The sequence below is a fragment of the Hippocampus zosterae genome, chromosome 14 (genome assembly GCF_025434085.1).
Source record: "Hippocampus zosterae strain Florida chromosome 14, ASM2543408v3, whole genome shotgun sequence".
Lineage (NCBI taxonomy): Eukaryota > Metazoa > Chordata > Actinopteri > Syngnathiformes > Syngnathidae > Hippocampus > Hippocampus zosterae.
In genome coordinates, this window is record NC_067464.1 from 7,824,442 (window position 1) to 7,850,526 (window position 26,085).

Genomic DNA, 26,085 nt, shown 5'->3' on the forward strand with positions numbered 1-26,085 from the left:
TCACTCACGATTACGTTAAAATCCTACAAAAATAAAAAATAAAAAGGGTGGCAAAGTTATAACTAAGAATGCGTTCCTGTACTGCGTGCGGATGTATTCTTCTGCCAGTGAGCAAAGTAGGAAATCGCACTTGGTAATCTTGAACTACTGTCTGTTGGACCAACGTAAACCCAGGAGCCAAGAGGGTGACTTTTCAAAGTACGTCCTGCAGGCTCTCCAGGAGAGGGCAGAATTGTCTCAAGAGAGACGCCTTAAATAGCCACAATAGTTCCTTTATTAATGAGACTTAGTGGGGGATGAGATGAAGACTGTCATGGCTCAATGCTGGAACAATGAATCGATACAATAATAATAAATGAAAATGAAAATCACAGACTGTTTAGGAAAAGGAGTATGTGTTGAACATAACGGTGGATTAAAACTAGCTATTATAAGAATCCCATTGAAATATTTGGCATTACCTTGTCCAGGTGGCGTAATCGTGATGGTTTGCGCGGTGAACTCCTCATCAAAATATCGCGTGTCAGTCTCTGAGGTAACTTGGGGCTTGAACGGCGGGACCAACTGTTTCAGACAAATGGGCGACAGTAGAAATGTGTCAGTGAGGAAAAAGTTGTTACAATTATGGCACGGGATTTCATCTTTCATTAAGTGTCCGTAAAACATACTTTTTTCTCGTAAACGTCTTGCCATTCAATCCCGGCAAAGAACTTGTGCTGCATGATTTCCTTGGCATCATGAGGACCGCCACCTAGCCTGGATGCATAAAGCAAGTACGATTGAAAACCTGGCTTTTTTTTTTATGTTCGATTTTTTTTCCATTGCTTTTAAATTGCCATTTTTCAAGACTTGGTCCCAAGAACAGTTCCAATGATACAGTATTTCAACATTTTAGGAACACATTTTTTCCATTCATTTCAAATATTTTTTTAATTCAACAGTACAATGAATGTACACAAATCATAAAGTCGTACAGTGGACTATTCAGGAATAATGACCAGCATTGAAAGGCAAAAATAATAGTATGTTGATTCATTGCTGTTGTGGAGATACCTCACCTCTGCATGGGGTCCTTCTTGAGGAGTCCAGAGAGCAGCGAGCGCGCCTCTAGACCGAGTGTCCGTGGGAAGCGGATGTCTTCCATGAGGATGAGCTCAAACAGCTTCTCGTGGTCCTGGTTGTAGAATGGCAGCCTGCCACACATCATCTCGTACATCACCACGCCAAGACCCCACCAGTCCACAGCACGGCCATAGTCGTTGTCCTCAAGTACCTTGAAGATTGACAGTAAACTTGTGCATTAACAGCTAGTCCGATACAAGAATGTGCTCTTGGGAAAAGATAAAAATGCTCATTGCAAGAGATTTGCTAATTTAACAAGACTACAATATATGTTTATTTGTGATTCGAGTTTGCAATGGAATGGGTGGTACACCCAACTGTGAAGTAAAGAGTCACCCGTCTCGAGTCGTCAGATAACTTAAACAAAATATTTGTGTTTAACTGGTGTCCCAAATCATGCGGGTGATGAGTGCAAAAATCCAAGAGCAACTGTTGCTCCTTAATGTGCTACCAAAATCACCTGCTCTCCCCGCTGACCTGTGGTTTGGAGGCAGGCCGGGGCCAACCACGACTCACATCTCATATTAGGAGGGAGGATAGTGTTTCCCCAGTAGCTCTGCATATTTAATCACCGTAGGGCCTTTTCGCACATACACGGCAACAAGCTGTTTAGGTGTGCGGGCCACTTAGAAAATAAAATAAAATAAAAAACAGGCAAAAAAAAAACCACAGATCAGGACGCTGCACTCAAACCAAATGCGCAAATCATTGGTCAAAAAAGGAAATGATTTTGTCTCATAGGAAACAATTAATGAAACGGACTCTACTGGTGATGTGCTCACTGAAGAATGCAACCTGTTGAATGAATAATGTGCTGCTGAGCACAGTGGTTCCAAGGTCCCCGTGGACTTGTACTGGATTCTACCTCTCCAGGCGGATGTTGAAGGTGAAATAAAGACTAAGAGAACAGTCTGTTCTCTTAAAGCTCAAGGAGAACGACGGTGGGTTAATTCACACCCAAGAATAGCAACTTCAGTTCAAGGATGTGGGGGGGCTTTATAGAATTAGATATGGACACAACAGCGTGCGGGCCGGGGGTGTCCTGGAAAACAGATGATCGCATGTGTCCCTAAAAGGAACAGGACCGCCGCATGTGCGCACACATGTGCCTGCGAGCACAGCGGAGGATGACCGGGTGAGCAGGGAGGAGTAACGTGAAGCCCGAGTGGGGTTTGGATTACTAGGCCGTCTCTATTTCCAGCTTTGCTGTCGTGTGATTCATACCGTGCGACAGCTGGGCCCGCAGCTGCCCCATATATGTAGAAGAGTGCCACAGCTGTGAAGCTGCCAGGAGCACAGGAGTCAAGCTCATCCCTCATATACGTAACCAGGACTGCCTGCTTGGTCCCCTGACTCCAACACTCTTACACCACCAATGAGCAGTGGAAAAAGAAAAGGGCAGAGAAGAGCGGAGATGCAAGAAAACCAAAACATTTCTGAATGTTAATATTATCTACCAAAGGAGGGGGACACCGGTTATGTTTAAGTGCTCAATTTTATAACTTGTGACCATCTTGGCCAAAACTTAAACCCACTCACCTGGCGAGTGACCCTCGCACTGATATCAAATTGCTGCAACAGAGAAACTCTGACCTCTGGTGTCCTTATCCGGAATTGTTTTTTGAGGCCCCACATACAATGAATGGTACAGTAATCCCTCGTTTATCGCGGTTAATGGGGACCAAAACCACCCGCGATAAATGAAAAGCCGTGAAGTAGCGACTGATTAACATAATTTTTTTTACGTCCACAAACGGCCCGCGAGAAGCTGCGAAAGTCAGCAAAACAACAGCTAGTCACATAGAGCAACATATACAGTACTGTACTCCATGTATATGAAAAAAAAATTTTAATGACTATGTTTGAAAAAATCTGCGATGCACTGAAGCCGCAATAAACGAACCGCGAAATAGCGAGGGATCACTGTATTGTACTGCTTAAAAAAAAAACATATTTATTTGTTATTACATTACAAACAAGATATGGCGCAGTTGTTAAGGAAGAAGCAGATACCAACATTTTTTTTTAATTCAGTTTACTCACTAGGGTTGATAATATTCCTTTTTCGGACTTTCTTCAGTCTTTTGCCATTGTCTCAAACTGCCTTATATTTCGAAGCCATCATACCACGTCCAGCATTACTTTTCATGCGGGCAGATTGATTTTGACAGGTTTTAAATTGGGCAAAAAATAAATGCATAAAAATCGCCATCATTAAAAGATATAATCAGTTGATGCTCGATCCAGATGATGCTTTCATACTACAAATACCTTTAATAAAAGTGACCAAGTGAATTTGTCCCTCAAGTTCTTTCAGGTCAACAGCAACCCCCCCCCTCACTCCCTACTCCTGATCTGAATGAAATATTCCCAGACGTTTCAACATTCCTGTGCAGCTCACACACAACAAGGTCATTGTTTACTGCAGAACAACCTGTAACTCTGCCTGGGCTGCACTCCATAGAGACGCTCGGCAGCAACCCCGTTGCTATGGAAACAGCCCCCCCATGTCTCCGTGCTCTCGGCTGGAGCTGTCATATGTCGGGCATCTCAGTGGAGATGAGAGCGGGGCTGTCCAAGTTTATGTAAAGGGAGTACATGTTCACGTATTAGGCTGGCTCAAGTGTTTTGAATCTTCTGGTCAATATGGTTTCAGGTGCTTTGTTCTGAGCAATATTAATGGGAATATATATACGTTCTAATATCGCAAGAAAAAGTGAGCACAGTGACTCTGGTTCCTCCCAGGTCAATGTATGGCTCCCCTGATGCTGCACAACAGCTGTAGCCATTGCGGTCTTATTCCAGGGGCAGAAGCTCACGTTTCCTGAGGGGCTGCCGGCCAATGACACCCTGCTCCTCCACTAACCCCCCCCCAGCAAGAAAATTCCAAATGGGGGGTTAAAAACAACGATAAGGCGAATGCGTCAACACGCGCATGCTTCTCCCGGAGAAACATTTTTACACCATCAGTCAAATGCGCGTGTTCTTCCCCTCACATAAACGCTACCCACGCTCACAATGCACTATCAAGTTACACGGGCCTCACTGTGTAGGATTGGTCATACGCAATAGGGAATAGCCACACCCTCCCCATCCAGCAAATATGAGAGCAGGCTGCTCTGCCCTGGCGCACGCCACACTCATTAAAGGACAGACTTCTGCTGGAGATTAGAAAGGCATTTCAGAACAGCTGCCTTTTCTTCCACATGCTTCTGAACAACTGATGTCCAGCGACACGCTGCAAATTTGTTTCGGGTCTACTCAGGTTGCACGTGACAGGGTGGCACACGCTTACTTCTAAATGACTTCAAAACAAAGCTTGGACTTCTTCGAAATTAGAGACAGCAGTTCATATAACCCGGACACACTGATTCCTTTGCACTGAGTGCCTCTTTCCACCACAAGCGTTTTGGTAAATGTCTTTGGAATGCTGTGACTGTAGGAGCTTGGAAATACAGATATACAGTCAAACCTCGGTTTTCGGACGTCTCGGTTCTCATCCAATTCGGTTTTCGAACAAAAATGTTGTGTTTTTTATGCCTCGGATGACGAACACATTTCGGTTCTCGAACAAACTGAGTGCACTTGAATGCACCATTTGACTCCTCTCGCCTTCCTTAAACGCGGAAGTGACGCTTCCTCGTGTTGCTTTCCATTGTGAGCAGACGCGTTCAGTAAACATTTTTATTTTAAAAAGAGCATGGTTTCGGTTGTCGAACAGCCTTCTGGAACGGATTATGGACGAAAACAGAGGTGTGACTGTATTTCTCTGTTTAAAAAAAAACTGCATTATTGTAATAGAGAAACACAATTAGGTCACCTCAGGTGCAAGGTACTCTGGTGTTCCACAGAAAGTCTTCATGGTGGCGCCATCTTTAATCCCCTCCTTACAAAGGCCAAAATCTGTTATCTTGATGTGTCCATCTTTATCCAGCATCAGATTTTCCAACTGCGGGGAATATGACAATAAAAGGCATATGCTTCTCAAATTGTATGAACATAGTAAATGACATTTTTTGCTCTATATTGATATCCATCAGTGTTTTCAGCAAACCCTGTCAAATTATCTTCTCTTCTGCTTTCACAAATTACATTTAGGATTTATAACCAGGTGGAAAAACAAATAGGAATACAAACTTTAGCGACCACTGATTTCCCAAACATTATGAACATTATGGTTTTGAAGCCATTTTTATGTTATCGACGGCACTCGTGATAGATGGCTACGTGTAGTAAACTAATGAACATTCTTCAGCTCGTGAAATAAGACAACATGGCCTTTCAGTATCCCCACGTGCTAGCGCCTTCTCTTTGACTTCATTTAAGTCAGGCCGCTGTAGCTCACACATGTCCAGTAGTGCCGAGCGAGTCAGCACATCTTCCAATCCTGCCACATTGGCATTTTCAGTAGCGGCTTGGCAGACTGAGATACCGCCTCATAAACCCAAGGGAAACAGTCAGGGAATTGGGGGTGAGAGTGTTCTGCTGACCGGGCTGGTCTATCAGCTGGGAATGGTAGCGCTACAGATCCTTGCTGTGAATCACTCAGAGCTCAACACAAACATTTCCCAGAGCAAACTGTGATCAGTTCCTTCTTTAACTGGATCACTAAAAAGGAGACGCGAGAAGCGAGGATGGGACAGGACAAGTATCAACATCTACCTTTAGATCGCGGTAGACCACGTTTCTTTCGGCATGCAAGTAGTCAAGCGCAGACACAATCTCTGCGCCATAGAACCGAGCACGCTCCTCTGAGAAGACACGATCCCTTGAAAGGTGGAAGAAAAGCTGAAGGGGAAACGAAAGCGATTGGCAGCAAGGAGACAAAGGGGTTCTGTTATTCCAGGGGAAAATAACAACAAATGACCTACGAGTTCTTATCAACTATGAAAATAGTCCAGAATAGTTTACCTCACCGCCGTTCGCATATTCCATGACAAAGCAAAGGCGGTCGTGTGTTTGGAAAGAGTATTTCAGTCCCTGTAGACGAGAAAAAAAAAGGAAGTAATTATTTGTTTCTATTATTTAATACAGCTGGATGTAAAATGTAGTTTCTCAGGAAACATGGTACAGAAGGTTGATATGTGAACCCAAAACCAAACTTGTGAAAAAGTTAAAAATGATGTATGCTTCAAATCTAACGCTTTTGCATTTTACTTTGTTTACAGGAGACGGTTGAATGTCACCGTCTAATCTGTTGTTACATGTTAGTACGGTTGTTCCGTGGACAACTGAGCACTGAAGTACCAAATCGTTTTTCAATTAATTATTTTTAAACTTAAAAAGCTTCACTACGTTCATAAGAAGATGGTACAAATGACCAATTATACGTAGAAAATTACCTTTGAACATTTGAGGATGACATAGACGCAGCAACTTATTAGCGGTTTGCGTCGCAGGACATGAAATGCCTGCAGCTGAACTGCGTGCATTAAAATTCCTGTTGACTCATGCGCAAGAATACAGCCAAAAAAAATAACGTTCAAATAGTGTGGAAAAAAAATGAATCGACCAATGTTATCGTTACCAATTACACTGGCCACCACGCCCGATTTGGAAAATGTTCTGTTGTCGCTGAATGAACAAAATCGGGAAGCGGGGAGGAGGGTTGTTTTTAAACATGATTACACTGTATTTTAAAATGAAGCCATTGAGACTTAATGTTCTACTTTGCAAAGTAGTTGAAATCATAGTAGTAGGTTGAGAACAGTTGTGGACTCAAAATATAACGACTTGTGGATTTGTTGTCTAGTAGCACTTCCAAACATTCCTCATTTTACTAAATGGATGCTGCTCGACTAAATAATCACAGAGCGTCTTTACTAAACTACGATAAGTTTAGTTCAGGTATGTAAAAGGGTTCCTTACAGTCAAGAAGGGGTGTTTTGAATTCTGGAGGACTCTGTTTTCTGTGAGTGTGTGCGCCACTTCATCCTGGAAAAAGAATCCACAAAGAGCATTTGTGCAACTGACTCCCACAAAGGTTCGGTATCAAGTCATTGCTCCAGTGTCCTCCCACCCCAGTCTTTTCTCTGCTTTGCTATCTCACTGGCAACCACTCACCTTTGCTACGATCACCTCCTTTTTCAGGATCTTCATGGCATAATAGCGTCCCGTGGCCTTCTCCTTTACCAGGATAACTTTGCCAAAAGTGCCTTTTCCCAGGAGTTTGAGGTATTCAAAGTCGTGCATAGTCTGGAGAGTCAGAGGACAGAGAGTGGCATCTGATTACAAACTCATACTTAAAACTCGACAGGGCACACGAGCCCACTCCCAACAAAGTGGCATTTGATGCGCTGCTTCAGCCACCGTGCAATTCCCATTCTAATGGTTCAGCCCATATGTGGTTGTGCCTCGGTTAACCTTTAACCCCTGTGCTAAAGAGAAGGTTAGAAATGCGTGAGGGACAACCAATCCGGTGGCCTTGGACCTTTTTGTCATGGCACACATGGGGGGGCTGGGATGCCTGGTGGTGGACATGCTATCTGCTGCTAAGCCACCCAAGGGCTGATGTTGGGAGACTCAAAGACGCTGACAATTGCTGAAGGAAGGTTAGATCAAGTCGTGCGAGCAGAGGGCAAAGTGCAATCAAGGAGATGATGAATGGCATAAGAACAAGGACACACATGAGGCCTGATTTCCTAAGAACCCAAACAGCGGGCGCAAAATTGCATGTTTAGTCTATTACACTGTACATGCTGCAGGTAGTCATGTTGTATGTGAATTGCAATTATTGCAATCTTTTACAATTCTGGTATAGTGGGGAGCAAATTGGGTGTTCACTGACTAAAAGATTGTGCTGTTGGGAACACTTGTTAAACTAAAAGAGGGTTTTTGTATGAGTAGAACAGGAAAACAAACATACAGCATTATGGATAACAAATTTATCACCCCAATCATTTTAGGGAAGCTAGCACAACACCATAAAATCCATGTCTTGTTTGATTTAACTCGCCCCAAGTGTATGGGGATTGGATGCAGACAGTGGTTCTGAACCCGGGTTTGGTAAATCGGTCTCGGGGAGTCGACGGAGCCTCTGCCATGGAGGTTAAGACACACCCGAATCAAGATGTCAATTAGTTATGACAAGCGCGCTTGGCCATGGCAGAAGATCTTTATATTGCTTGTCCAATCGGTGCTGCGGGAAATTTAGTTCGCTCAGTAGTGACCGTGCGACTGTCATAATAGTGTGTCATATCATTTTTTAAAACTATACTTATGCCATGTAATATTCTTTACTTTTTTCTGTTTTAAATAAATGTGTTTTTTCATGTCTTGAATTTGTAAAAAAAAAAAAAAATAATAATCATATTTTTGTTTTTCATAAATGAAGGGTTAGGCGATCGTGCATATGAACTGGTTGGGTTTGGTAAGAACCACTGGATGCTGATTTTCCAGGGGGAGAGGCCAGTACTAGTGTGCTAAAATGACTCAGATGTAAAGGAAAATGTTGTCATAGGCAGGAATCCATCTTATTCCAAGTTAATTCAGAAGCTTGCTAATTGTGTTGCTGAATAGCTACTACGTCTAAAATTCAGCAATTCCAACAACGTTCACACGAGTAGAAAATATCTCTTCATCCTCTTGTTTTGCCTGTACTACTGTCTGCTTTTCAGGAAGGATAGTTAAAGAAGCAAAAATCCTAGATTACAAGCGCACTGAAGAGTGCGCCAGGTTAAATATATCAGCTTTCACATCTATTTGCATGAGCAAGCTAGTTTGTGCACATTTTTGCATGTGTAGTGTTGATGCACACTTGCATGTGTCAACATAAAATGACGTACCACTTTTTGTCTGGGTTTGGTCAGGTAGACCTCCATATCCATGGGGTCTGGAGAGGAGTCCATCATCTCCTCTTCTTGCTTCTGCAGCCCTTCCGCCACTGTTTGGATGGCTTTTGTCCATTCTTCCCTAAAGGCAGCAGAAAGACCCTATCAACGTATTTACCAAACCAGCAAGCCAATCACATCATTGCAATTTAATCAAGAGGGCTGCAATTTCAAGTGCAAGTTCTGCCAAGTGGATCTTGTGTGGGTGTATCTCTCTATATTTATAATGCGTTATATAATAATGTATTTTAACTGCAGTTGCGGCGTTGAGACGCTATGGAGGCGCTATATCAATAGCTGTGCACAGGAAAGACTTGAAAAAACTACCAAAGAAGAAACCGATCAAATCGTGTTTTTCCCCGTGAGTTGGTGCTATCGATGTCCTGATTTTCCCTAGTGGATTTCACAAACAGGTAAATACCGCCTTTATTTTTATTTTGCATCCAGGCATGTTGCGAGAAGCGAGGGCGGAAATGTAGGAAAAGACAAGTCTGCAAGGTGAGGCCACATAAATTTGTTTCCAATTTGGAGCATAACGCAAAGTTAACGTGTACGTGACTGAAATGATTATGTTTTTATTCCTCTTTCCATATTGTCTTAAAAAGACAGGAGCCAGTGGCTTTGACAAACAGTGGGCAAATCAATTTACCTGGCTCAGGCATACTGGGGAAGGCATGCACTGTTATTTATGCCAAGAGCACTGCGCCCTAACACAGCAGGCCATCTACCAACTACAGACTCCATACATTAAAAAGACATGAGGTGACAGCCATTCACAAAGCCGTGGAAGATAAGGAGAAGTATATTAATGATGGTAGGACCTAAAAACACTCAACTAATTGAGTTACAAAAATTTAAATATTATAGTTTCGATAGAGTGTTGTTTATTTATTTAGTTATTTTTATGGAGCACACTGCAGCGTGCTTTTGCAGCACAGGTGGACATGGACCCCAGAGCGCTTGAAGGCTGCTTCAAAATAATCTGAGTGTCTCAAACAAAAGTGACCCCACTTGTTCATCATTATCCTCTGCAAGTTTGAATAAACTAATGCTTTAACATAATAGTCATATTCTTAACTTAAAGTATGTTTCCTGTAAAAAAACAAAAAATTAAATGCATCCGTTCAATTTAAAGAATACATCATGGCAGGATGGTACCACCTCTGCTTCAATTTGAACCAGGAAAAAAAACTTTGTAAACATATTTCGATGCTTCCAAGTAAGCAACAGGGACGTGTTCCGTGCATGTACATAATTTGTCTTTTGCTTCTCCGTGAGCCGAAAATCCCATGTTTCTCACTTGCCTCTCCTCGGGGGTGTCAACATGGAAGGTGCGCTCGATGACAGTGGTCCACTGCAGGCATCGGATGATAAATGTATTGGGCTTAGGTCGTTCCGTCTTCATCAGCTGGCATTCTGGCCATAAAATGAGGCAGCAGTTGGAAAGGGGGGACGAAGAGAAACATCCACAGTTATAGCCATTTATCTTTATCTCTATCAAAAAACAAAACAAAACACTGTTGTCTAATTTGGAAAGTAACAGTACTCAGGTAGAGAAAAACACAAGTACTGTAAAAACAAAGTGAGAGTTGAGCAATCCCTTACGGAAAGCTGGCCGACCTCAGATTTGTTGGCGTTTCAAAAGAGCATTTTTTAAAAATGTATTATTATTAATATTGTTGACTTGCTGTTGATGTGAAACCAAATTATAACAAAATTAATGAGAGGGGGGTGGGGTGTGAGATTGGTGTCCGTTGTTGTTCTTTGGTTGTTTTTCTTATACTTTCTTTTGGCGTTGGCAAATACTTTAGGTGCCGTACTACCACCTTCTGGCCAACGGCCGCAATGCACAAAAAGTATTTGCCAACCGCCAAAAGGAAGCCAACATAATTATGGGATGGGGATTTTGCGTGCCAGTTTGAGCTCTGATTTTACAGTAATTTAGACTTGAAGTTGTGCCTGGGTATAAATCGCAGCACCAGCCAAAGTATGAAACAAAAAGTGTGATTTATATTCCGAAAAATATGGTTTGAATGTTCTTTGCCGTGTCTTTGGTAAAATGTATTAATGTTTTAATAATCCAATAATAGGTGCATTCGGGGAGCAGAGATTTCCTTTTGATCCTCTTTTGCATTAGCATCTGCTGCCAAATGAAAAATGTCAGCATGTGTTGGAACACGACACAAAATACCCTCAATCTGATGGATGGAGGACAGCACAGTGGACCACCACTGAGACCCAACATGGCTCTGTGAGGGTTGGAACACAATCCAGCTGCCGCGCCCTCGTCGGCAGCGACGCGCCACGTGTCCTCTGCGCCGTGGTCTCAGAAAAGCAAAGCGACCGCTGATGGCGGCAGCGCCTCAGAGCAGATTTATAGAAGTCAGGCGGCTAATAGCCACAATAACTCAAAAGCGTCTGAGAGGAAACATTTCAACGAACAGTGGGCTGTCTAATTGCAGAGTTCAGTCATTGGAAGACTGAATTGAACACAGCAACTTTTTGAAGATGGATTTTCCTGGGAAGCTTTCGGCGTTTCTACATGTGTGCACAATACCGGAGAAGATGTATAGAGGAAATTATTAATTTCCTCTATAATTATCTATTATTATTATATAATTATCTATTATTAATGCCAGGAGCCAAGAACACAAGTTTGAAGCAAAAATTAAGATACAAGACAGAGTGCAACTCATTTGCGAATATTTCAAAACCATTTCAGTTTAACGGTGCTTACCAAACGTATTACACCACCACCCAATTTAATGTTTGTGCAGCTACCCTTAATTAGCAGGCATTGGTAAGAACCCAAATAAGTGTAGTAACCTTCTGCAATAGCTAATACTAGGGAAGGTTGAGTGCCCATCCCAGGTATCGGATCGGGTCAATATTTTAAAGTATCGGGTGCTCATGAAGGCGGAGAATACCGGCCACCAAACTTAAATCGCTGACAACGCCAAATATTATTGTTAATCACATTTTTCATTGGGGATGGGAGGGGCAAGGACTAGCACTAATCCACCGATTGAAAAAAAAAAATCTGAACTTCCTGAGTCTGGAAAAAGTCAAAATGCACTAAAACGGCTGGCACTGAATGAGTTAAGACACAAAAACTAAAATCAAAAATCTGATATTGACCAAGTCCTCCCCGCCAGTGGTCGGCGCAACATTGCGGCGGTTTGACAAATTGATGAATAGTCATGAAGAAGAAAAGAAACGTCTTCATTAACAATTATTCACCATTGCGTTAACTGATATTTTATGGATAAAGAATACTAACGTATCAGTAGTCTGGATAGGCGAGTACTCAAGACTCACTGGTACTCGCACTTGTAGAAGTCTGAAAAAAGTGGTTTCAAACATCCAAAGTTAATACACCAGCATAAAGGTCTTTTACAAACATATTTTTAATTCCGTCACGTACTTTCAAAATATGTTATTTTTTATTTACGTCTTTATTTGTTTTTATTCAGATTCAAATGGTCGTTTTGACTTGCATTCTTGAAGAGGAGACCAATTTGGGGTGAGGGAATTCAGAGCTGACTGAAATTGTGAAATTCCCTGTTAAAGCAATTAATGATGCTGGATTGCCTCCTTTTTTAGTTCGACAGGTGGTCTCATAAAACAATGTAAACACTGGAAAGACAAATACACAAGTCATTTTGTTATACCGCAATCCTATCGTCCATTTAGATATTTAAAGTCCGTTCCAAATAAAATTACTCTTTCAAGCAAGAGTAATTGAAAATTTAGTGAACATACTGTTACAACAGCGCAAGTATGGCGAAAACAAGCTGCCAGGAATTTGGGAAGGGGTTGGGTGCAGTGGTTTCTTTGAAAGTAAATACTCACGTGCGACGGAGAAGTTATTTAAGGGAGTTTCCAACTGGTCGACATCTTGCGGTCGCTCTTTATAGCCAATGAATGTACCATCACTCTTCAGAAGAAAATACCTTGGCCTCCAGGTCTTGATGTATTCTCCTGGGATGAGAAAAAATGTCAAATTTTGAGAATATGACAAAATACCTTAGAAAAAATTGGGCAAGCACAACGATGTGCGGTATTTTGGTTCTGAGTGTGCAAAGGCTTTTGCAGTCATTTGAAGCATGAAGGGATTGTTCTCTCGCTTTTTTTTCTTTGAATTCTCCTTGGTGCAACCCTTTCCCGCGATGTGGTCATTACTATGCTGTTCTAGTGTTCGAAAATGACCATCTTGTCACCACCTTTCTTTTATTGTAGGTCAGCTGCAGCGCAAATGGTTTTGAGTACAAGTCAGGACCCTTTGCTCTGTTCCGTGTGTCTCCTTCAGAGAAAAGTCACGTCGGCGGCCCTTCGAATATTTGAAATGTCAAACTGCATGGCCAACACTACGCACAATGGACAAAGAGAAGTTTTGTTGAGTTCGCAGAGGGGGCGCTGTTCATATAAATTATATTCAGCAAAGCTCAAACTTATAAGTCAACCCCCCCACCCTCCCAAGCTTTATTCAACCCCCGCGGCTGAGACAATGCTGTATATTGACAGCGTTGGCCCAAAACCAGCAGCTTCATATTTGTTTGTACTGTTCCGCTCACATAATCACTGTTTCTCTGTTCTGTATCGGCATTCCCCAATGCATTTATTTGTTGTCATCTATTCAATGTTTTTGTTCTTGGGCCAAAGTAATAAATATTAAATTCAAAGTAATTAAACTACTACTTTGGCACCATCATGCGGCATAATGGTGTCAGGGAACTCGAAGTCGAGGTGAACTGAGGAGCTTCATATGGACAAAAGTAGTGCTTAAGCACCATATCGGTACCAACAAACCGTGATGAACTGAGTTGAGGACGTCAAGTTTTGTTATGTCAATTACAGAGTGTAAGATTTTCACTATTCATAGCACGGCGAGGTTCCTATTTGTAAGAATTTCTGTTGATTATTGATTTGCGAAATTATATTTCACCACATACACAAAACTAAAATAAATTAAATATCTGAATAGCTGAGGAACACTGGATATCAGTTTGCTGCACTCTATAGACGGCATTCGAAAAACTGTGTCGTTGAGACAACAAAGTTCAATTACATCGCTTTTCCATTTCTGCCAGTGAAAAGCATCGATCGCGAGTGGAGTTGTGCCATGCTGAGTAGGTACTAGGCAGTGGAAAAGTGAAAAACACGGTTGCATCTGACTATAGTAGATTCTTTGTTTGACTCGGTCCATTGTTTCAGTGGTTTTATAAACAGCAGCAATGCATTTGCTAAAAGGCCGTTTCGAGTTGACGACAACATCCGTAACGTCAAGTCGTGCGTGCCCATCTCCAACAAAACTCAATTTATTCTGGTGATGCTTCAGGAAATGCTGCACCAGATGTTGTGCAGATGGGGGCGGGAGGGTGAACTAGCCTACGTACCATAGCAAGGCAACGGTACATACACGGTGCAATGGGGACTTGAATATTTATAAAGGAAAAGAGTAATTCATTTTTAATTATGAAGACACATATTAACCCCATGCAGAGTCGTCGCAAGCTGTCCTTAATTGCCCCATTTCCTCTCACACAGAAGTGGTGTGTGTGATGCGAGAGGGAGAGAGAGAGAGAGAGAGAGAGAGAGACGCATCGGGCATCTATCAATATAAGCTTCTGTTGCTCTTTTAGGGAGACGTAAAAACTGATTAGGGATCTGTTTCACACCGTCAGTTGTGATACCACACTATTTTGTATTCATCCTTCAAAATAATTCAAAAGGAAAAAAAACATGACCACTGCATGGCTAAATGTCACTTTTTCAGACTTGCACTTTTTTGACATAAAATAATGGACTTCCGCTTCCTGCAGCACATTTCCTTGGACCACAGAATGACAAGAGCAAGAAGCTCTAGTGGGATAAAGTCCAAATAGATTTCCGGGATGAGACAGACGCTTAAGACACTTAAGTAAAGTACGGACATTCTGGCAGAGTTGACCGGATAAGAATGAAGCACTCTCTAAATGGGCTGTCAAAACGTATTGAGAAGGTGTTGGCCTGAAGACAAAACATCTGCCCCCAAGTCCAATACACTTCTGTCTTCAATCCGCAGCAGATGTCTCACATTTCTCATCAGTACAAAATAGATCGTTTTTCTTCCGGTTTTCTGCAGAGTTTGCACTGTTGCGGCAAATGTATGCCATTTCAATCAGATCCTCCATCATCTATCAAAATTGAGTTCCTTTTTAAACATTTTTTTCTGACGATAAGAATTCATTGAGCAAAAGGTTTTCGCGGCTAAGGATTAACTGATCACAAGGTTATCAAACTGACTTCTTCGCGGTGGTGGCAGAAAAACAGCTGACAACTAAAATGAGTAAGAATACATACAGTCACTGAAGTATCAGATGTCGACCACACACATGAGTTGCCTTTCTTTAGTCAGGTCCCATCATCTGGGCTCCAGCTAGTCTCTCACTCTGTGGTGAGTTTTGGCTGACCTATATATCCCCAAGTTATAATGCATGCCAGTCCGCACTCAGGACAGTATGTGCACAATGCTGACATGTCATAATGTGACACCACCATTACAAACAAAGGTAACATGGCAGATATAAACAGCATCTTCAGAAAGCTCTCATTCGCATTCTTCAATTCAAAATAAATTGATATTTTCATGTACAAATAAGTAGTCGAGAAGGGCGGTTGTGGAAGCAATAAAAGTCATGATTGTTCCTTGCGTAGGATTCAGTCCTGACTCATTTGTGGCAATTTCACAGAGTTTATGCTTGAATTGAATATGTCCATGAGCTCCAAGGCATCTTTTCGACATTGACTGTTTTCTGCTCCCTGCTTTTCTGTTTTGTTGAATTTTGATGATGTGTCGGTCAGCTAAGTGCGATCTGAGCGTTCTAACTGCAGTCGCACCAGATGCATACAGTATCTGTTTGCTATATGCATATCAAAGAGGCGTGTGACAGACTTGGAATTACTATTATTTTAATCGTAACGTTGACATTGACATGAAACAAAAATCAGATATGCCTCACGTTGGGCAAGAAATAAATACATTGTGTTTCGCGGAATTCAACAAGGTTGATGTAGCGTTCCATACTCTATGTATGAGACAGCTACTCATGGAGCATATCTGTTGGCAGAGCTGGGCTCAAGTCACATGGACACCCCGCCATTCACAGAACTACCTGCGCCTCAGTTATGTAACTGATATAAATGGCAATACGGACAATTTGTCTGGTCGCTATGGGGAGGCCACACACAGTACATGCACACGAAGGAATGTAGCACTTGAGGTTGAAACTTTTCTGAGGATGTAAATGCCTTCCTACAGTTCAGATGATGTTCACCTCAAGGTTCGACTGGATGGATTTCAGGAAGAGTAGAAGCATTCCAATTTTTACTTGTACTCTTTATTAGGTACTGTACATAATAGCCATCAGTTGGCTAGAATGATACAAGATAGTGTTAAAAGACTGTAATAAGTTTTGTTGGAGAGCTCTCAGTGGAAAAAAAAAGGCAATTTATTGTTTTTTCTGAAAAACCTAAACACTGTGGAACATTTGTGGTCATAATATAATCAACACCAGTATTCTCTTTGCTCCCAAGAGCAGATTTTGTTCCAACAAATATTCATAATAATAATAGATTTAATTTTCATTCCTCTGAATTGCAAAACATTTCAGCAAACTTTGGTTTTGAGGCAGAACAAGTGATATTAAAGCAAAGATTTGAAGTGTAAACTAGCCACTTGACATGTCTATTGTTAACATACTGTGTAGATTTGGTAGATTCATCAGATTTAAAAATTTGTTTTAATTTCCATTCTCTTATTAAAAAAATAGAACGGTATTTCAAATTGAAGGTGCAGAAAATAAACAAAAAATGTCTCATAATTCAGTGACTGGTTTGATGTGTAACGTCAGAAAAACTGGCAAAAAATTTAAATATCCGTTTTCCAGAATCAATTCTAATGTTTTATTCTGATTAATCACCAAGACAATCGGTCTGCTTTCATGGACGACTACAGAAATTGGAGAATATTTACACTTGAGAAGCTTGAATTCTCAAGAATACGGATGATTTTAAATTCAACAATTAATCGATGGTGTTCACATATAGCACGGCTTCTTTCGCGACCACAAAGGTGATCACATGACAAGAGTGGAAGTAGTCGCATCCGGTTGTCTGAGTTTGTGTCTCTGCAATTCTGCAAAGCAACCACCCCCCCACCCCTCCAATGCTTCCCCCACAAACAGTCTGCCAAAACAACAAAGATGACCCTTGAGAGCTTCCCATTTACGCTACTTCCCCCTTCCGCTTTCCACACACAGTGCGTCTCTTGTGCGCGGGGATGACAAAATGTGAGACTGACGGTTAAGCTTTTTAATTGTTACGAAGACGCACACTACAGTACTAATTTGCAGGGGTGCGGTTTTGCAACTGCTGGCCCTGTGAAAACACACACATTTCCACATTCACCATTTAACAGGATTAATGATGTTTTTTAAAAGGTAAAGCTACATGTCAGTGCTCTGCAAATGATGCTACGCACATCCTCACTAGAGTGCAGAACAAAGTACGGACCGCTGACAATAGACGATAAATCCCATAAATAACATGAGAGCTTTATGCTTTTAGTTCATCAACACAGCCTTCCAGTAAGCCACCTCTCATTTGATGTTGTGTACTCCAATACAGGAAACTCGCCAATAGACATTGCGACTACGACCTCTATGTGATAAGTGCTAGTGCGAAACTGCTGTGACACATTTACATTTTGAAAAAGAGAGAGCCCAAGCATTGCCAGTAAAGCATTGCTCAATAAAACTGGCCGTATGCCAGAAGAAGACAGATCTGATGCCAGAAGAATAATGACTGAAGTAGTGGGGGCGAGGAGGCTTCATCGTGGGCAAAGAACTGAGCAGAGTAGTGAGACGGATCACTACATATGTTCCCCACATATGTACAACTGCAAGCGGAGTGTGTATTCGCTGTGTGTACTCTGTGTGTGTTTCGGGGAAAAGCTGTCAGGGACTGATAGAGTGTCTTTACATGACAAGCAGCTGCTGAGGTCGCGGATGCGCGCTGGGCAAAGTGGAAAATAATGAAGAGAGAACCACTGCCAAACAAACAGAATTTATCTTTATTTGCCAACTGCTGTTACGGCAGCTACAACCTGGCACTGACACACCCTCCATACCCCAAACCTGACCATCCCATGGTAGAGAAGAAAAGAACAGGTTTGGCCACAGCTGCACATCAGGGCGAGTTGTCATATTTGTTGATATAATACATCCATGTGTGTGAAACATCCAACGACCAATGCCTCGATGCTCTGCGATTTGAACACAGTTGAAATGAGGGCAGAGGTAAAAACACATCTTGTCATCGAGGTTCAGGCGAGGAAACCATTGTACATCACACGCTGGACTGAAAACGTTATTGATAGGGGACAAGCAGATGTTAGGAATGCACCTCCTTTACATGCAGAATTCATTTTGGATTCAGAGGCCTTGACAGTAAGCAACTGTAAAGTCTGACTGGATGAAGGGGGATTAATAAAGTAAAAAATGTGAAAAGGGGGTGGGGGGGAGGGGGGGGGAGAACAGAGAGTTTCTGAGGAGACTCCAGTTCAGTCTGTCTCTACATGACCTCGACAGGAATGTTGAGGACTCAATTGGTGTTGAAAACTTTCACATATGCACAAGATTCTCAAAACAATTCCAAGACTGTTTGGTGCAAAACAGCCCAATAGTTTAAGTAAATAAATAAATCTATGAATAAATACAATGCCCATGCTCGTCATCATCTGCCTGTACCCCTCAGGAGTTGACAGCCTTTTGAATACCCTTCAGTGACGTTGTAGACTTTGTTGAGCTACATTTACTTCAACTGAATGCAATCGGTAAGTCCATCTCCACACAAATTTTACAGACCGCAGTTTGGCTTTGAGACGGAAAAAGTAAAACTCTCTTTAAAAACATCAATTTTTAGACCAGTTGAGACATCGAATGATTTTAAGGTCCCAAAATGCTGGTTGTCATGTAAAAGAGCAATCAAAATGATGTTTTTGTCCCATTTTCAATTCAGCGTGGTCACTCCGTCACCCAAAAAAGGCGTGCAACTGAACTGAACTGTTCCATGATTTTTGAGGTGATCCAAGTGGACTTTTAGCACCTGTGAAAAAAAAAATCCTCTCATATGTGGTGAGATACAAACTACGACCGGGTGAATGCGCACTAACACAGTGAGGGGCACCAGAGAGTGTCAGACAAAATCCGGCTCTCAGTGCCCACACCCAGAGGTCGGACTTCCTGAGGGGGGCTGCTGTTGGTCTTTGTCCGCGCCTGGCCATTCATCGCTCGGGGATGAGAGGAAGGGAGCCAGCGCTAACTACATGAACAGAGTATGTGTGTGTGTTTGTGTGAGTGGTGAGAATCGGATGAGGTGATGGGAGGAGGGGGGGAGGTGGAGGATTAGAGAATTTAAACTCCATAGCATTGGAGGAGGGGGTTGCTGCCTTTTGTTGTTGTCGTCCCCCCCCCACAGCTACCCTGCCATCCCCTCAGCCCTTTTCTGCCATGTTCTGCCTGTCGGCTGCAGCTGCAGCCTGCCACCAAGTGCCCTGCATCTCAATGAGCCACAGGCGGCCTGCTTCCAGAGGAGACGAGGTGTTCCTGATGTAAGGGGTCACTATTGAGCCTTCACAACCAGCAACTCCAGAATGCACTGGACCCAGAGTTATGAGTTGGGCCTCTCGCATTGCAAGGACACCTATTACTCACCCATTACCTCACTGTATCCATGTATGTCACCATTAAGTCCACATTCCATCCTCACCAGGCCACAATCTTCACCCCTCTCTTGATGGTTTCTCACGTCCTGCGTTCTGAAACCACTTTGTTGGTTCTTCCTGGTCGTATGCAGCTGGATGCGGTACTTCAATGCCAGAGCTTTGGCAGTCATATAAACAGGTTGCAGGTTGCACCCCTGCCTCTATGTAGCCTTCTCTATCGCCTCCTTTTACACATCTTTTGCTCCATCACTGTGGTTGCCGCTGCTACCCCAACAGGATAAAAAAGGAAGGAAGCAGGGTTGGGGGGTGCGGGTGGTGAGAGGGAGGCTGCGCCTCTTTCTCACGCTCATAAGAAAGCCCTCGCTTCTTCTCTGTGGTGAGTGACACCTGCTGATTACCATAGAGACTGTGGGTAGTTCCCCCTGCGACACGAGGGTTGAGAGTTGCCCCCCCCCTTTCTCTGGGTAAACAAGCAGTCTATGGATATAGTTGAACCAACCTGGTAACCGCATGCCAAACAAGAAAAGCAGTTTGAAGCTAATTAGTGCAGTGAACTCTTAATGACCAGGGCGTAACAGAAACATATTTACATGATCATCAAATGCCATTTCCAAAATATTTATCATTTCCTGAATGGGTTCATAAGTATATTTTAGAAACAGAATAAATCTACGTGGAAGATACACACAGTACAGAGTCAACTATTTTTCTACAAATAGCTGAGCATCACCGTTATTCATTATACATTGTGAAATCTGGTGGCGGTGATGTGATTGATGTTGGAGACAGAGGTAACTTTCTGGTCCACTGTCACTTCCGCGATAGGACCGAGTTGTCAGCAGGGTCATTATCCAGGCAACAGAGTTGTGGGATTCTGGAAGTGGGGACAGACTTTCAGGATTTCAGCAGGAGGGGGCAGACAGAGGCAACATGACTAACTTGAAACAGTAGAAGAGGGAGACCTTTGTGGGAAGGTGCAATAACTATCGGACAGGTGACTGATATTGGGGGGGGAAAATATGTAATGTTCATCAGCCCGATATTAACAAAACTGGACTGACGAGAGCTGCCTCAAATAAACCAACATTGGTCTGGTAACTGTCAAGCCTCTGCTGCGTGACATAGCTGAATATGGCATGGCCAGCAGGCGGCTTTCGTTTTCCCGGAGTGGTTTATTTGAACAGTTTTTGTTGTCTTTTCGAAACGACCGCAAGCCCCCATAGCATTTAAAAATGTCTGTCATACCTTGGGAACTTGGCCAGCGTCTCTCTGTTGTTTGTTTGGCAACTGACTCCCACCAGCGCTGGCAACGGGCAGGACAGCAATTCTGCCCTTCACCTCACAGACTAATACAGTATATAATAAATCCGTGCTTCCCCTGCGTCTCCCAAACACATAACAAACTGGTTTCCAAAAGCTGCACTGCAGCGTGGTGAAGTTCATCTTGTGTGACAATGAGAGACAGCGAGGTTCGTGGATGCTATGATGTAACGAGATGTTTTTTTTTTTAACTGTCTACCTGTGTGACCTATTTTCTTTGCAAATATCCCATGTTATAACGTGGAGGCCCACAGCTATTAATACAAAGAGACCAATGTATGTAAAAATGTGTTTTTATGACTAAATGTAGCTGTTGCGGCTTTTAATCTGATGTGTTTTGCAGTCCGGAATTTACAGAGTGTGTATATGTATAGATGAGGCAGAGCGGACTCTGCGCAGCTGGCTTGCCGTGAGAAGAGGTAAGCAGGCGGAGCTACCACCTTCCTCAGCCTCATGGTCCTCCTATGATGCACAACAGCCAGCAGACAGCTGCAGCCCAGTCATTTACTTCTCTCCACCACATTTAGCAGGAAGACTGCTTCGTGTTACAGAAAGCAGGAGGTCCATGCCGACGACCAGAAGGTTTTGGCTTCCCGGTGTGACACCCTCTGCTGCCGGACCCTGCCGACAGAGCAGGGCGCCAGGCTGCACCAGAAGGGTCCCCTTTTTTGCTTCAAAATTTCGAGGGACTGCAAGTACATTTATAATCCACTCGTGATTGTCCGACTTTTACAGTTGCACTTTTCACAATTTGTATGATTAAATATTTTGTGTCGCGTGAAATGGTAGTGAAAACTCTCATGCCATCTCGTAGACCACCTACATGGTTTCGCTTGGAAGACCAGACCGCTCACGCGTGTGTCCATGAGTCGCAGGACCGACAAACGTGACAATCAGCTAATGAAGTCCAAATCAGAGCCAAGAGCAGTGAAACTGTAGCATCTCACGCACTTTCATGCACTCTTGTGAGGCGGATTGGGTCAGTGACCAATGTTCTGGGAACATCACAGAGTCACTGTTTAACTTCTCTCAGTCTTTTGCCTGCCCCTCTATCTTTCTCTCACAATACCTAATGCTATGTTCCCTCCTTTCCCAACTCGCTGCCCCCTTCCTGCTTGAGTTGGAGCCAGCTGAGCCGGCTACCCAATTCCAACAGTTGTTGTGCCCTTCGTTAGTCTAACGAGGGGGCCGGCTCTTTATACTTGTCAACGAGCAAATGAGTCAAACGCACAAGGGCCAGGGAAGAGGGGAGGACAGACAAGCGCTGTTCGGTTGAGCTTCACTGAGCTCTTGGCCAGAGCACTTCCCTGGAAACTAGGGAACCCACAATCTGCCTCTTTGATGTTGGACGATGCTCTTTAAATGTCGCCCTTTAAATGTGCAGGAGCACATTTAACGGGCGCCCCTGGAAATAAGACCGCAAAAAGAACAAGTATTGCACTGTCCATATCCATCCGGTAAATACGAATGATTCTCTTCACTCTTGAAAACGCCATTCCCCAAGTGTCTTCCCAAGCTAGCAAGATGAGGTGGTTCGGGCATCTGATCAGGATGCCCTCCAGGACGCCTCCCTGTTGAGTTGCTCCATTCATGTCCAAAAAGCAGGAGGCACGACACGCCGGAGTGATGTATGTCTATCGGTTGGGAATGCTTCAGGACGGGCAGCGGGAAGCCTGGGCTTCCATCCTTAGGATGACGCCTCCACGAAATGACCTCAGATAAGCGGAAGAAAATGAATGCATGGATCGATGAATGAAGAATGATGAAAAAACTCAAGGCCCGTCGCACACTGCGCGGCGAGTGTGAACCCACTTTGAACTGATATAGCAAAAATTGACAGAAGAGGGCATGAACAAAGAGAATAATTTGGATCAAATTCACCATTTTAATGTACCCGACACGGTACGCAATGCTTGCAGCATTTTAGCCACGAGCTTTTGCTATTTTACCCAAATGAAATTAGAAATATGGTCACCGCTAAGTATTGTCCTAAAACACGGAGACGGAATTCACGGAGAGTTTGGAACCGCAGCCTCCTCCCACTCAGCCCCGCGCCTACTGCGGTGACCCACAGACAATGCCAGCCACTGCTTGGCACCAGCGCAACCAAAGCATGCTCACAAGTGTGAGGCTTCACCGTCACTAAAATACAACCACTTCTACAGCCCCTCCTCACTCCAGACTCTCTACATGATTTTGAAATGAATCTTAAAAACATCTATGATGTCAGCAGTCACTGACGTTGATAAGAGAACTTGAGTCCAAGTTAAACGTGTCTAACTTTGCGTGTGAAGAGTGGAGTAGTCATGCCGCAGCAGAAAACCAGCTCCTCAAAGCATTCAGAGGAAGATTCATTCATTCATTCATCTTCCGAGCCGCTTGATCCTCACTAGGGTCGCGGGGGGTGCTGGAGCCTATCCCAGCTGTCTTCGGGCAGTAGGCGGGGGACACCCTGAATCGGTTGCCAGCCAATCGCAGGGCACACAGAAACGAACAACCATTCACTCACACCTAGGGAGAATTTAGAGTGTTCAATCAGCCTGCCACGCATGTTTTTGGAATGTGGGAGGAAACCGGAGCACCCGGAGAAAACCCACGCAGGCCCGGGGAGAACATGCAAACTCCACGCAGTGAGGCCGGAGCTGGAATCAAACCCGGTACCTCTGCACTGTGAAGCCGACGTGCTAACCACTGGGCCGCCCTCAGAGGAAGATCTTTAACAAAATAGTTTGAAGTCAAACCAAGTCCACGGAACGAACAAAATGTCCATGAAGGGTTATGACTTGTCAACAAATGAATGTGGAATGTGCAGAATGAGCATTGAACAGACATTTGAATGCAGTAAAAGCAAGCTGTTACGACTCCCTCGGGGAGCCACGAGGCAAATGGGTGGCCGCCACCACAGTCAACCCCGTTCAAGGTGCAACCTGGGAGGCAAGATCTGAGGTGATGGACAGCAAGACATGGCTACTACAGGTTCACCTTCTGTGCGGTGGCTCTAGGGCAAAGACCGCATGACAGTGACGTGACACAGAAAGCCTTGCTGTCAAAAAGTCAGGCGGACGCCCTCCAATCAAAACGCAAAAGGTTCTTGGTGACACTTCATAGGGCACAGCTGCTCGACTGTGACGGTGTGCCAACTCACTGTTCCTGAAATGTTGTTTGTTTAATGTCACAAGTAGACCGTTGTCACAGTTTGAACCTGAGCCTGCCAGGGTGTATGAGCACATTTTCAGCAACTCAGCATGACTGTTTATTTATCAGTCACTATTTCACGGCTGTTTTAGTTATATTTTTACCACTGCTTTTTATCGTATCCTATCATCTATGCCCCTGAGACTATGAATGGGTGGCACAATTCGCCAAGTATGAGGGAGGGCAGGGAAAACGCAATTCTGAGGTTTTACAATCAAACTGTTCTCTTCCACTCAAAGGATGTTCCTGTTCTCTTTTTAAACACAGTTTGACGCAAGAGCAATATCTCAAAGACTTTCTCAATTTCGGCAACAAGACCAACACACTTAAACAGTTCAAAAATTGTCAGTTATGTGACTCCAGGCAACGGTGGAGATAAAGTGAAGTGCTGAGAAATAAGTGACATTCTGAACATCACAACAGCATACCCACAACGCATATTTTGTCACAGCTTGTTAATAATGCTGCTGGCCCCACTCTGAAACCAGGCCTGGGTGGGCCAGCTGACCTGCCCCTGCCACGCACAGCCCAAATAGACAACGTGGGTCCGCCTTCTCATGAGCAACCAAAGATTCAGCCACATGTGAGTTGGCACACTGGTGTATCTTGGAGTCTTGTTCAAGTTCTTGAGCACTTGTTCTTGTTCAGGTGAGTGAAGACGGGAGCGGTAAACAGGTGAATCGGTGCAGTATTAGGAGTGACCTCTGAAGGAGCCGAGCCTACAATCATTAACTGTGGGTCATGACCGAAAGAACGTGATCACGGATACAAGCTGCCAAAATGAATATCTTCCGCAGGTTGCCTGGCATCTACCTTAGAGATAGGGCGAGATCTGGGACGGGGGTCAGAACAGATCAACATCAAGAGGAGCCAGATGGTGTCACCGTCTTTGTATCTTCCTTGGGCCAGTTGAAACAAAGTCATGATTTTTGCTGCTCTGTACAATGACAATAAGATTTCTTTTTTATTCGATTTCCATGAAGCGGCTTGGGCATCTGGCTCTTAACAAAACCCAAGTGGAAGACTATTGCCTGTCCAAAACGAAGGCACATCTAGCTTTTCGGCTGGCATGGTAGCGCCTCAAGGTTGCGCTGGAAGTGCTGGATGAAATAAATTTTAATTTATGAAAATAACATTTTCATAAATTAATTATGATTAAGGAGATGGTTTGAAACTTAACATGTAGAAAATGTTGATCATTGTCTTCCGAAGTAAAAATAGATGTTTGCGATTGTCTGATTTTATTCAACAAGAGGGTAATCTGTGTGCTTTCCAGAGGCTGAAGTTCCAAGAATCTGGACAATATTGAATAAAAAAGGTCCCTCAATGATTATTCAATTAAATCATCGATTAATTTGATAACTGAGTAGTTGTTGATTAATCATTGCATCTCTAAATTCTACAAATAGGCTCATCTTATGGAAAGGAAATTTTAAAATGAATTGGTATTGCATAGTTCAAAACCATATCGTCAGCATCAAACACAATAGCAGCTCTGGTATGGAGTTCCAGAAAAAGTTCTTGCGACATTCTCTCAGCACCTTAACCCCTGAGCCAGAATCACGGTTTTACCCCCATTCCAGGAAAAGCCTGATTCCTTGGCCCCGAGGCCTTAAGAATCATCACTGGTCTCAGACAGCTTGCTTATCACATTTACTGTAGCCTCTGGTGGTGGTGGACTCTGAGGGACAGCTGTGGTTGGAGGGCTGAGATAGTGTGCACACATAAAGCACTCAAAGTCAGCAGGTATGTGAGGAATGCCTCTTCATCCAAACAACAGGGCTCACACCCGCCACACTATGTCAGAGCACTGCAATGAAGCCCACGGGAGACTGCGTGGCTATTGACCTTTGA

The 26,085-nt window shown here is 43.4% G+C and overlaps 1 protein-coding gene across 1 annotated transcript in view; it reads right to left on the bottom strand.

The window, feature by feature from the left end:
- The window catches only part of akt1 (v-akt murine thymoma viral oncogene homolog 1), a 36,220-nt gene that overhangs the window by 2,505 nt on the left and 7,630 nt on the right, over positions 1–26,085 (bottom strand). Inside the window, exons 3-13 of the mRNA XM_052085921.1 lie at positions 12,804–12,932; positions 10,256–10,367; positions 8,907–9,033; positions 7,186–7,317; positions 6,991–7,056; positions 6,034–6,102; positions 5,785–5,910; positions 4,943–5,071; positions 1,059–1,273; positions 669–756; positions 462–564 (exon numbers count right to left, since the gene is read on the bottom strand). Coding sequence (XP_051941881.1) covers positions 462–564; positions 669–756; positions 1,059–1,273; positions 4,943–5,071; positions 5,785–5,910; positions 6,034–6,102; positions 6,991–7,056; positions 7,186–7,317; positions 8,907–9,033; positions 10,256–10,367; positions 12,804–12,932 — 1,296 coding nt within the window. The remainder of the gene's footprint in view (positions 1–461; positions 565–668; positions 757–1,058; positions 1,274–4,942; positions 5,072–5,784; positions 5,911–6,033; positions 6,103–6,990; positions 7,057–7,185; positions 7,318–8,906; positions 9,034–10,255; positions 10,368–12,803; positions 12,933–26,085) is intronic.